The sequence below is a fragment of the Schistocerca serialis genome, chromosome 2, assembly GCF_023864345.2.
Source record: "Schistocerca serialis cubense isolate TAMUIC-IGC-003099 chromosome 2, iqSchSeri2.2, whole genome shotgun sequence".
Lineage (NCBI taxonomy): Eukaryota > Metazoa > Arthropoda > Insecta > Orthoptera > Acrididae > Schistocerca > Schistocerca serialis.
In genome coordinates this window covers 236,702,292-236,715,205 of record NC_064639.1, presented here as the reverse complement: position 1 = coordinate 236,715,205, position 12,914 = coordinate 236,702,292, and the positions used below count along the sequence as shown (strand labels likewise).

At 36.5% G+C, this 12,914-nt stretch overlaps 1 protein-coding gene across 4 annotated transcripts in view; it reads left to right on the top strand.

Moving 5' to 3' along the window:
- The window catches only part of LOC126456982 (dual 3',5'-cyclic-AMP and -GMP phosphodiesterase 11-like), a 331,198-nt gene that overhangs the window by 295,123 nt on the left and 23,161 nt on the right, over positions 1–12,914 (top strand). For 3 of the 4 annotated variants that reach the window (XR_007585422.1, XM_050092940.1, XM_050092938.1), the window contains 4 exons: positions 5,495–5,596; positions 5,811–5,978; positions 6,055–6,164; positions 10,502–10,589. Coding sequence is in view for 3 of the 4 variants with exons in the window: in XM_050092940.1 (XP_049948897.1) it covers positions 5,495–5,596; positions 5,811–5,978; positions 6,055–6,164; positions 10,502–10,589 (468 nt within the window). In the remaining variant the exon portion in view is untranslated. The remainder of the gene's footprint in view (positions 1–5,494; positions 5,597–5,810; positions 5,979–6,054; positions 6,165–10,501; positions 10,590–12,914) is intronic. The other variant, XM_050092939.1, reaches the window with a different exon arrangement.

Here is a 12,914-nt window from a genome sequence, read left to right as displayed (position 1 = left end):
GAGCTGCCCTTCTTTGTACTTTTTCGATGTCATCTGTCAGTCCCATCTGATGTGGATCCCACACCGCACAGCAGTACTCCAGAATAGGGTGGACAAGCGTAGTGTAAGCAGTCTCTTTGGTAGACCTGTTGCACCTTCTAAGTGTTCTGCCAATGAATCGCAGTCCTTGGTTTGCTCTACCCACAATATTATCTATGTGATTGTTCCAATTTAGGTTCTTTGTAATTGTAATCGCTAAGTATTTGGTAGAATTTACAGCCCTCAGATTTGTGTGACTCATTGCATAATCGAAATTTAGCTGATTTCTTTTAGTACTCATGTGAATAACTTCACACTTTTCTTTATTCAGGGTCAGTTGCCACTTTTCACACCATGCAGATATCTTATCTAAATCATTTTGCAAGTTGTTTTGATCATCTGATGACTTTACAAGATGGTAAATGACAGCATCATCTGCAAAAATTCTAAGATGGCTGCTCAGATTGTCTCCTATGTCGTTAATATAGATCAGGAACAATAGAGGGCCTATAACACTTCCTTGGGGAACGCCGGATATTACTTCTGTTTTACTCAATGACTCTGTCAATTACTACAAACTGTGACCTTTCTGACAGGAAATCACGAATCCAGTCGCACAACTGAGGCGATACTCCGTAGGCACGCAGTATGATAAGAAGATGCTTGTGAGGGATAGTGTTGAAAGCCTTCTGGAAATCTAAAAATATGGAATCAATTTGACATCCCCTGTCGATAGCACTTATGACTTCATGAGTATAAAGAGCTAGTTGTGTTTCACAAGAACGATATTTTCTGAACCCATGCTGACTATATGTCAATAAATCGTTTTCTTCGAGGTACTTCATAATGTTCGAATACAGTATGTTCTAAAACCCTACTGCAAATCGACTTTAGTGATATAGGCCTGTAATTCAGCGGATTACTCCTACTTCCCTTTTTGGGTATTGGTTGGTGTGACTTGAGCAATTTTCCAGTCTTTAGGTATGTATCTTTCTGTGAGCGAGTGGTTGTATATAATTGCTAAATATGGGGCTATTTTATCAGCATACTCTGAGAGGAACCTGACTGGTATACAAACTGGATCGGAGGCCTTGCCTTTATTACACCGAGGATATCTACTTCTATGTTTCTCATCTTGGCAGTTGTTCTTGATTGGAATTCAGGAATATTTACTTTGTCTTCTTTGGTGAAGGAGTTTCGGTAAACCGTGTTTAATAACTCTACTTTAGTGGCACTGTCATCAGTGACTTCACCATTGTTATCGCGCAGTGAAGGTATTGATTGTGTCTTCCACTGGTGTGCTTTATGTATGACCAGAATCTCTTTGGGTTTTCTGCCAGATTTCGAGACAGAATTTCATTGTGGAAATTATTAAAAGCATCTCGCATTGAAGTATGCGCCATACTTCGAACTTCTGTAAAACTTTGCCAATCTTGAGGATATTGCATTCTTTTAAATTTGGCATGCTTTTTTCGTTGCTTCTGCAACAACGATCTGACCCGTTTTGTGTACCATGGGGGATCAGTACCATCACTTATTAATTTATGTGGTATATATCTCTCAATTGCTGTTGATACTATCTCTTTGAAAACATTCCACAATTTTTTTTCACTTACGTGATCAGATCGGAAGGAGTAAAGACTGTTTCTTAAAAAGGTGTTAAGAGCATTTTTATCAGATTTTTTAAATAGATATACTTTGCATTTATTTTTGATGGTTGTAGGTGTTATGGTATTCAGCCTCGCAGCAACTGCCTTGTGGTCGCTAATCCCTGTATTCATCACAACACTCACTATTTGTCAAGGATTATTTGTTGCTAAAAGGTCAAGTATGCTTTCGCAACCATTTATGCTTCGAGTGGGCTCATGAACTAATTGTTGAAAATAATTTTCTAAGAAAGCATTCAGTACAATTTTGGATGTCCCTGCCGCCGGCTTTAAACATATAATTTTTCCAGCAGATTGAGGGTAGATTGAAGTTACCACCAACTATAATTGTATGAGCAGCGTACTTATTTGAAATGAGGATCAAGTTTTCTTTGAACTGTTCAGCAACTGTGTCTTCTGAGTCGGGGGAGGGGGGTCGGTAAAACGATCCAATTAATAGTTTAGTCCGATTGTCAGGTAGAACCTCTACCCATACTATTTCACATGAACTATCTACTTCAATTTCGCTACAAGGCTAACTACCTCTGACAGCAATAAATACTCCACCACCAACTGTATTTAATCTATCCTTTCTGAACACTGTTAGATCATTTGAAAAAATTTCAGCTGAACTTATTTCCGGCTTTAGCCAGCTCTCTGTACCTACAACTATTTGAGCTTCAGTGCTTTTTATTAGGGCTTGTGGGTATGGATATACAGAACAATAATCCCAGTGATAAATAGTAACAGAAATGAAATTAACAATTTTCTACACATGAATTTTAGTGAAGTTTCAGTAGGAGAGGTGAAGGAATTCTGTTATTCAAGGTGCATAGTACAAAGGAAGTATCAGTACCAAGGAAAGTGTCGGTAGCGGGTGGGTGCAAGTGAATATAATTGTATGAACAGGGGAATTGTACTGGCACCAAATATTGGCATATAAAACATGGTATAGGTACTGAAAATTTGTATCTGTAATGTAGTACTATATTACAAATTGTGAAAATTCATTACCAAAGGAAGTAACAGGGCCAAGGGACACAACTAGAGCAGGCAAAAATAATTAATGATACAGTATTAAGCTGCTTGGGAGGGAGGGGGTATGCAATTGACAAAAATTAGAATGTTACAAATTATTAACAATTTTGGTTGTTGAAGATGTATATTTCCTGCAGCAGGCTTTCTTAACATAAACCTATCTGTGGATTAGGAGAGCTTGTCAATTATTGTTGCTCACAATATAGTATTATATTTTTTGTCATGAAGTGACTTCATTGACAGAGCAAATTGTCTAGTAATTATTTGTAAGTAAAGTATTAAAATTTAGCTCACCCACATAAAATTCATGATGGGATCACAAGTCACGTGATGCATTTTACCTGAAGGTAAGAGACTGCTCTTGAACTGTGTCATGTAACATTTTGCTAATACTTAACTATCACAGCCTCACCTTCATCTAAAATGGGAAGCTCTAAATTATGTATGAGTTGGAGAAATTTTCTTTTATTGGAAACATATGATTCAGTACAAAACATTTTAAAGTATTGTGTTGCAAAAAAAAATTGCTTGTCCATTGGCAGTTGAAGTTTCTTCACAGTTGATTCTCTTTTTCCCCATGAAAACATTTATTTGATGTTTTGGATTTCAATAGAAACCCTCCACTGCCCCACCTATGATTCTTTAATTAATGGAACTTTTGTGTATAAAATGGTTGCAAATATGTGATTACTTCACAAATGAGTTAATGTGTTAAATATTAAGCATGTAAGACTTTGATGCTGAATAAAATATAAACAACAAACACTTAATTGCTAATTGTTCTCTTTTAATATTCTGAGGAGCTGTAAGTGGGGAAAAAGCTTAGAAAAGGTTGGAAATTACGTGTAAAGTAGGTTGTAAATCAAATAACTTATGGGAATGCAGCTGGATTACATTATTGGCAACTGATGATTTTTTGTAGCATGAACTGGCCCTAAATTGTTTTTTCTTTTTTTTGTTTTTCCTTCTGTGGGAGGGAATGCAGAAATCCATGCAGAATTTAAGCAAAAACCTCCATCTCTACTTCTCTACCTACAAGGTTACTTGATAATTTCAACTGCTTCCTTAATAACACTATCCTAATATCTGTAACAGCATTCCAGAATGTCCATGTTGTTATATTCCATAGGATGACTGGCACCAAGACAGTTTTCTGCAATAGCAAATTGCTTGGCTTTTGTAAACCTGTGTGATGCCTATGTTCAATACACTGGTCCTCTGAAGTCATGATAATACGACCAATAAATGACATGCCACAACTGCAAGGAATGCAATAGACACCCAACTTACACAAAACAAAATCATACTTAACAGAACTTAAAAATTGTCCTAATCTTAGTTGGGGGGGAGGGGGGGTGTTAAAATCATTCCACATCGTATTTTGACAAAATACTACTAATCCTGTTGGAAGTGCTCACTGCATAATGCAGAAAGGCCATAAACCTTATTGTCAACTCAATATTATCATCATTCACCTGAAGCAAAGTTGATTGATAGTACAACACATGTCTGATCTGTCTTTCACTGTATCCATTCTCATGAACGGTGACTTCAAGACGGTTCACTCGACTGACAAACTCTCAGGGTCTGAAATGATATGGGCCCTTTGAATCAAGGTACACTATCGATACCTTCTGGCATCAGTCATCTTTAGTTGTGTGGTCGTAGTGTTGTTTACCGTGTGTGTGTGTGTGTGTGTGTGTGTGTGTGTGTGTGTGTGTGTGTGTGTGTGGGGGGGGGGGGGGGGGGGGGGGGAGAGAATGTGTGCATTTATTATCTTCCTGGAATTGCTCTGCAAACCAAGGTTGTTGATTATGTCACCTGGCTGCATTCTTGTAAGGTATTTGGACATTGTATACGCCAGGAAAACCTCAGGTCTCAGGTTGATAATCAATGAGTTCTATCATTCTCATATTTTTGATGAATACAGTCTGGGTAACTTGTGCACAATGAGTTACACTGCTGCTGACATACACATTACTTCTAATTTAATACTTTAGTTATTGTGTTAAACTTGTAATGTAAGAGGAGTAGTAGTAGTGTGTGACAGCATTTTAAGTTTTTAAATACAATCAATAATTGTATGAAACATCGAAAGTTAAATTCTTATTTCCCCTGGAAGCCATTAGAAAGGCAGCTTGCAACCGGGACTGGGTGATTTTAGCAGTTTAGTAATATAGATTTGTGTTGCTTTCTCGCTCCTATTGATAAATTGTGTAAATGAGCACCAATGGCTGTGAATAAATAAAATAAAATAAAATTGTAGACCTTGTTATGGTAATGCTACTTACATAAAGCAGTACACAATTTGTACTGGTATGTAGAGCATTTTTCCACCTCTGAAGTGAAAGCTAACAAATCCAAAGCCTAAATATTGTATTATTTTATTATTAAATAATTATTAAAAGCAAAGAATGAGAAAGTGTCCGTAATTACTGATATTTTATTTTTTTCTATCCTATATGTTTTACAACTTGCGTGAATCGTTCATCAGATTTGTTTTGCTTAACTGGGGAAACTTCAGCTGTGCTGATAGTGTCTGTATTGTGGTTTGCTGTTCCCTTAATAATTTACCATCTGTGATGACTCCTCTTAAATCTTGCCTAAATGTTATATATTTTCCATGGCATGACAGCACAAGAGGAATTCTGTTGTTGTCTCATAAATTTTCATACTCTCATCAACATACCAGGGTTCTGTTGTCCTCCCTCTCTCTCTCTGAGAAATGAAAAGTGTGTCACAGTAATTTTATTTTTATTTGATTGTGATGCTAGCCAAAGAATAATTTTCAGGAACTTTATTTTCAGAGCTTGAGGGTACCATCTGCACAACATTTCCAGCTGCATGATTTCAAGTTTGATGATATCAGTATGGATGATGATGATACACTGAAGGTACTGGTTTTATAAAATAGATTTCAATACATACACAGAAAATTAAAAATGATTTTGAACGAAGTACTTGTTATGATGTAACATCTGTATTTCCTCCATGGTGTGGAAACTGTGTGCAGTATAAAAATAAGACAGAATGCCTTTTATTTATTTGTACCTTGTAAACATCAGTCCAGATGATTTTTTATTTATTTATTTATTTGTTTTATTACAGGCTTGTATTAGAATGTTCCTAGATTTGGATTTCATTGAGAGATTTCACATTGATTATGAAGTCCTATGTAGGTGGCTACTGAGCGTCAAGAAGAACTATCGCAATGTGACGTACCACAACTGGAGGCATGCATTCAATGTGGCACAGATGATGTTTTCCATTATCACAGTGAGTCACGATTTTTATCTGTATAAAACTGTGTAGTACTATGACACATTCAGTAAATGATTTCTTTCTGTTTTAGGCTACGCAGTGGTGGAAAATATTTGGGGAAATAGAGTGTCTCTCTTTGATAATTGCATGCCTTTGCCATGATCTTGATCACCGAGGGACTAATAATACTTTTCAGATAAAGTAAGCCATATTTGTTTTCGTTATGTTGGTCTTAATAGTTAACAGAATAATAGTGCTCAACAGCATTTGATAATAACAGCAAATATGAATGTTAAAATTTAACTTGAAGTTTAAAAACATGCATGTTGAAAATTCTATCTCATTATGTGCTTACATACTTCGTTGGTGTAATTCATTATTTACTTTGTTTGTTATAAAGCACAATTTTAGTAAGAAATAGTTCTTTAGTAACAGTAATATGAATTCATATAGATACTCACCACATAGAGGAGGGATTGAGTGGCAGACAGGCAATTTTAAGGCAAATTTAAAAGTAGACTAAAAGTATCGAAGCCCTCTTCAGTTTGAAGAAAAAAAATCCCACCCATTCATATACACAGCTGGGCCTCAATGCTAAGAGACAACAGAGAGCATGTGAGTTGTGCTCGTGTGAATATGTGGTTGATTTTCTAAATCCAAAGGAGGTCTTTGTCCAATAGCTAGTCCACTTGTAAGTGTGCTGGTCTGCCACTTAGCCCTTCCTCCCTGTGGTGAAAAGCAATCACTCCTAATTCATGCTTACATAGTTCTGTCTCAGATTTTCCATTGTTAGAAATGTAATATACAGTGTGTGGTGTCTAACCCTAGAGCTTAGTTACGTATGCAGCATGCAAATACTATGGACAGTGAAAAATGTGGAAATTTTAATTGTAACTCAAGCAAGTGGTAGATTGCACAATGTGCTTTTGTTCTGGCAGATAAAAACAACATTGCTGAAACACCATTAATCCATTATTTTTGGCCCAGTTTGCACAAACAAGCCACTTGCACCATGCTGTTTCACTATGCCGTGGTAGGGCCAAGTGAAAAAGACACTTACTTGCACTTCTGCTAGTGTCTTGATAGTGTACAAGACAAAACCCCACCAGAACACATTTACCTTAATACTGGATACAAACCATTGAATCTATGGGTTGGAGCTTTGTAACAACTGCCTGCTTATAGATAATTTAGAAAAGTGCACACAGCACCCAGTCTCCATTACAAAACTAATTAGAAGGTATTGAGTGGGAAAGGTTTGTTGTGATAGCCAGACATGGACTGAAGTACCACTTAAAAAAAAGCTTGATGTAATTGGAAGAACGGAGGCTCTGTAAAACAATAAGAGGTCTGTTCAAAAAATTCTGGAACTTGGTCCACAAAATTTTTCTATGCTTACCTTTTACTTATTATGCATGGCCTCCTTTGAAACAGTCTCCTCTGCAATTGATACACCTTTCCCAATGCCATTTACACTTCTGGAAACAGTCTTCGTACACCTCTTGCTGGATCATGCAAAGTGTCACCTGTGACTTTTCTTTTATCTCATCTATCATTGTTTCAACTTTGGAAATAAATAAAGTGTGCATGGACTAGGTCTGGAGAGTATGGGGGATACGGCAGCGCAGTGATTTCATTTTTTGTGAAGTAGTCGTGCACCAACTGGGATGAATGTGTTGGCGTGTAATCATGATGCAAGAGCTATCAATTGTCTCACCACATTTTAGACCGTTTCCTCCTCACATTTTCTCACAGGCATCGCAGCACATCCCAATAGTCACATTGATTAATAGTTTGTCCCTGTGGTTTGAATTCATGATGAACTAATCCTTCAAAGTCAAAGGAAACTATTAGCATGGCTTTGACATTTTACCTGACCTGATGAGCTTTTTTTGTTCTTAGAGAACCTTTTCTGGCACATTGTGAAGATTGAATCTTGGTCTCAACATCATAACCATAGGCTCACATGTTGTCACCAGTTATGATTCAAGGAACATCTTGTTCTCATTTGCCCAACACAAAAGCTCTTCACAGATTGTGAGGTGAAGGTCTTTCTGTCTTGACTCATGAGCCATGGGACAAACTTGGCAGCAATACGATGCATACCAAGATGCTGTGTCAGGATTTAATGATATGATCCAACTGAGATCTGCAATGTTACATTATTCTGCAGTGTCTTGGACAGTTAGTCTTCAATTGCCATGCACAATCTCATTCACATTCCCGACATGAGCGTCATTGATAGACGTCCTGAACGAAGGTCATCTTTAACTTTCATCTAGTCATTTTCAAACCATGTGAATGACTCGTAACACTGATTATGGCCTAAATACTCATCACTGCAGGTGTCCTGAATCATTTGGTATGTCTCTGTAAAGATTTTCTTGAGTTTCATGCAAAATTTAACGTAGACGCGTTGCTCCTCTAACTCTGCCATCTCTTAATTTGTAAACTGTGCAACACAGCATTCTACTCCAGTACAGCCCTGAACAATAACTAATGGACATAAAGCAATGAAGCTTCTGGCAGTTACATATCAAACACAGGCATTTGCATGGATGCCAACTGCATTTCACTCCAACACGCCATTGGCCACAAATTATGAATGTTCTGGAATGTTTTGGACTGACCTCGTATGTAACAGAGAAAGCACTTTCCCAAACACAGTAGTGCCTGGAACCAAAGCAGATAGAGCCAAACTACACAGAGCCAACCACCACTTCTATTAGCACTACTGAGGTGGTTTAAGTCCCTGTTCTGATAGAGCAACTAAGATATCAAAGTTGCTTTTATTACTAAACTGTATTCTATCATGAGGGTCGTATACAGTGCCTGTACCTACAATGCCCTTCTTTTAGCGATGAAATTAATTCCACAAAACAGACTGAGTACCTTCAGGGAGGCTGTGCTAATCATGACCCTGCAGCCATCAGTGGTACAAAACTTCTCTTAAGATGAAACAGACGTGAAGCATTAGCATGTTGAAGACCAACTCGAAAGTTGTAGCAGGTTGCTGCACTGTGCAGCTGACTTTAATGTCAGTGGATGGCATTACATTAACAATTGGATCGTAGTGATGGTATGTATCGTGGTGATGGTATGTGATACTCCCTCATTATAATGCATCTTGTAAAAAGATCAAGCAGATACTGCATTTTTTCAAGAGTTGCTGGTAGCATAAGCTCCCAAATATGCATGGTTAATAGTCAAGACACTTTCAACTGTATTAGCAGATGACAGCCCCATTTATCACTTCTGTTTGATAATCATCAGCCATAATTGTTAATTATTCTTTCTTTGAAAAGTTTTTTTTAATAAAGTTTGTTCAACCACATTGCCATACCTCTCACTGCTCATCTCTTAATATCACAGGCAGAATGTACAAAAAACATATGACCTATTTTACGTCTGTGCTCCCATTTGGCCAAATTGATTGTTTCCTCTGACTTGTGTCATTGCAGAGATTCTATGCTGTAACATAACATTTCACCAAAGATGAAAAACACAATCTGTATTTGGTACCATAACCTTCACAGAAAGCAGGGCCCACACCAGTGTCTCCCCATGTCACATCAGCCAGTGACCTTGTCCTGTAGACTTCTCTGTGAGAAATGTTGTAATGTTAACCATGTTACCTTTCAATGCGTTAGCCCCAAGTAAACTTTTCTGTTCATTGTCACTCATGAGAACATTATATACCATGCAGTAACCAATAGCATTTTCTAATACATGACACTGACTTTTCATACACTGTCTTTGACTCAAAAGAATAGACACTGATGCTGTATTTACCAAATATGCTTGATGGTGGTTGCCTACATAGTTTAATCCATTTGGGTCCATACGACATAAATTGTTTCCTTCACACATCAAAATATTTTTGCGTGTCATTTTATGTGAGGCTATGCAGGAACTTGGTGTCTTTTGGTTTTCAGTGGAGTGAAAAATAACGTTTGTAGTAAACTGCTTATCTGCTGCTATGAATTGACTAATTTTGATGAAATTTCTTATGGTGTAAGGAAAGAGACAATCAAATGTCAAAAAACAGCTGCACAGTAATATGTCATGACAAATAGTACTCTAGGGAAGCAGTCTCAGTTATTTTGTTTCATTATAGTATACCATCTATAAATCATGTTGCATAATGTGATAGAGTACTTGTTTTAATTGTGTTGTTTACTGATTTAGTTTGGTAGAGGAAAATAAAACTGGAGAATTGCACCAGAAGAATGAAATTTAAGAAAATATTATGGTGTGTATCTAACACTAAAAATATAAATAAATGGATAATGTAATTTTATGATCTGTCATAGTGTCATGAAAATGTTCCTCAGATTTCATTTTCATTCTTCTGGTGCAGTTTTCCATTTTTATTTTCTGCACACTAAACTGAGGAATAATGAATCACCAACTTATGGAAGTAAGAGTATGAAGATTTATTTGAAGTTGGAACAAACAATTGGAAATACGAGTAAGAAAGAAATTAGTAATGTTGTCACAAAGTAATTTAGACCAGTTTCTGATCTTTCTTTCAACAGAGCATCATCACCTCTTGCCCAGCTCTATTCTACATCAACCATGGAGCATCACCACTTTGACCAGTGCCTCATGATCCTCAACAGCCCGGTAATATTTTTTAATGGTCAAGTTTGGTATTTAATTGTAATATAACTTGTTTTTACCTTGGTCTATTTTATTGTAACCTAAACTATTACAGTTTCCTTCTTGGGATTATGTTATCATTTTGAAAAGGAGAATTTTTATGCCCAAATGGTTCATATGGGAAAATTTAGATTAAACTCTGAATGCACACACATTTCTAATGTTTTCACTAAGGTCTCCTTGTTGCAGAGTGAGAATTTTAGTCAAAAAATTTTGATAACTATACCTGTATCAGAAGAGCAAAGTGACAGAGCAAAACAGAGTTGAGCATAAGAGACGGTGATGTTGTTGCTTTGCTGTTTCATGTGTGTGCTATCCAGTTGCATACTGAATACCTTCCTCTGCTCCTTTTAACTATGCAGTATTTAGTTTGCCGTATACAGTTGTTAATATCCTTACTGCTTAGTGAATGCACTCCCATGGATAAATGATACCTTTTTGTATTGTTTGTATATCTCAGTAAAAGGAACAGTGCATGAATTGTCTTTTACGATAAACAATTTGAATTCATCTTTAATTTGCATATTAAATATGAAAGGGGTACTCAAATGAGTCTGAATTTTTCATGCAAATATAACAAAATTAAAATAATATAAGTTGCTTAAATATTTAGCAGTCACTGAAGTGTGCATGTGGTAAATAATACTTGTGTAGAGGAGTATAATAGCAATATGAGATTTATTATGGAAGTATAGTAAACATCACTCACTCAAAATCCAAAACATAAACCATGTCTTCAAACACTGAAGAGAGAAGAATTGAAGTACTTGGCAGATGAAAGTGCGAAACCTCAATTTAGTAAGTAGTAGGCTGTTCACCTTACCTTTTACATAATTAAATGAATGCACAAATAAATTATTCATGTATCAGTGGAAAGAACTGTCTTCTGTACATATTGTTTTATCTTATTGTATTTGTATTTTCTTTATATTTGACTTAACATGTAACATGCAATAACTCGAAATAAGCTCTGTGTGTTATCACTTTTTTATCCCCAAGCCTTCAATTTTGCCAAAAGGTAAATGCCATTTAGTTCAGAGCCCCAGGCTGTTTCAACGGCTGTTTTACCTCACTCCCATGGCATTATTTGTGTCACTAATCTCTTTGACAATTCCTGAATATCTGCCACAGTGAAGCTTTGATTATTTGTTGCCATATAATGCTTGATCTGTACCCAAATAATTTCAGTGATGTTCAATTGGCTGTGGTGTGGTGGAAACCTGACAGTCATGTGGCCATGTTCCTTAATTACCTCATCAGTAACATACTGTTAAAACGGTATTTTGTTTTACAAGTGCCATGAGCTAAGCACTTAGCAGTTCATCCTGGATTTGCACACTGTGATTTTTGTTGCCATCAATGGAACTTTATTAGTAATAACTGAACAGTAGCATGCATTATCCATTACAATGACAGATGGTGACTTACAATTTGTAGTAGATACCCCTTGAACCCTTTAGGAAAACTCTCACAATTCATCTCCATGTGATAATGACTTATTTTCCTCAATTTTTAAAACACCAGACAGTTCAGTACAAATCTAGAAGAAATTCCAGTGTGAAAGACAATAATTCTTGTGCCTTTTTTGTGTGAACAACAGTATTTCCACATATATTGTTGTCTGTCCAGTCTCATCTGATGTAATAACTGGCATTTATTAATGTCTTCAGACTACATCTTAAACAGTTTCTTAGTAACTGACAATGATACACAAGAAGGTCACTTCTTTTCATTATAATTTTGTGTTCATTAATTTTTTGTGTCTGAAACTAAGGATTCTGACATATATTAACGAATGTGACCTACTACATCTGAATAATTTCATCTTGTGAAGAGTAACACATAATTTTTTTATGGCAGATTGTTCTTTTATCTTGTAATGCTGATATATTCGGCAACAAACAGCTTCTTATTAGCATGACTCTTAAGTTTGTTACTTGATGTCATGTCTTCCTCCTTTGACCAGGTGTCTATAGCTGAGATGAATCAGTCTCTTTCTTTCCTGCACAGTACTTTCACTTGCAAACTTTCGTGACAGTATTTTTATGAACCATGCCTTTGTCTCTCTTTTACGAAATATTCCTGCACTGAGCACACATATTCATGTGTGTAACCATGCAGAATGTGTGCAGAGTGCTGAACTATCCATCCAGTAACCACACTTTTCAACAGCCGTCAGCTACAAGCTTCAGACAATCTGTTGCACAAAATAAACACACTGCACAGAGAAACAAAGTATGCTATGAAAACTGATCACAACTGTTGGGCTGCTGGCCACATGCATTGTTC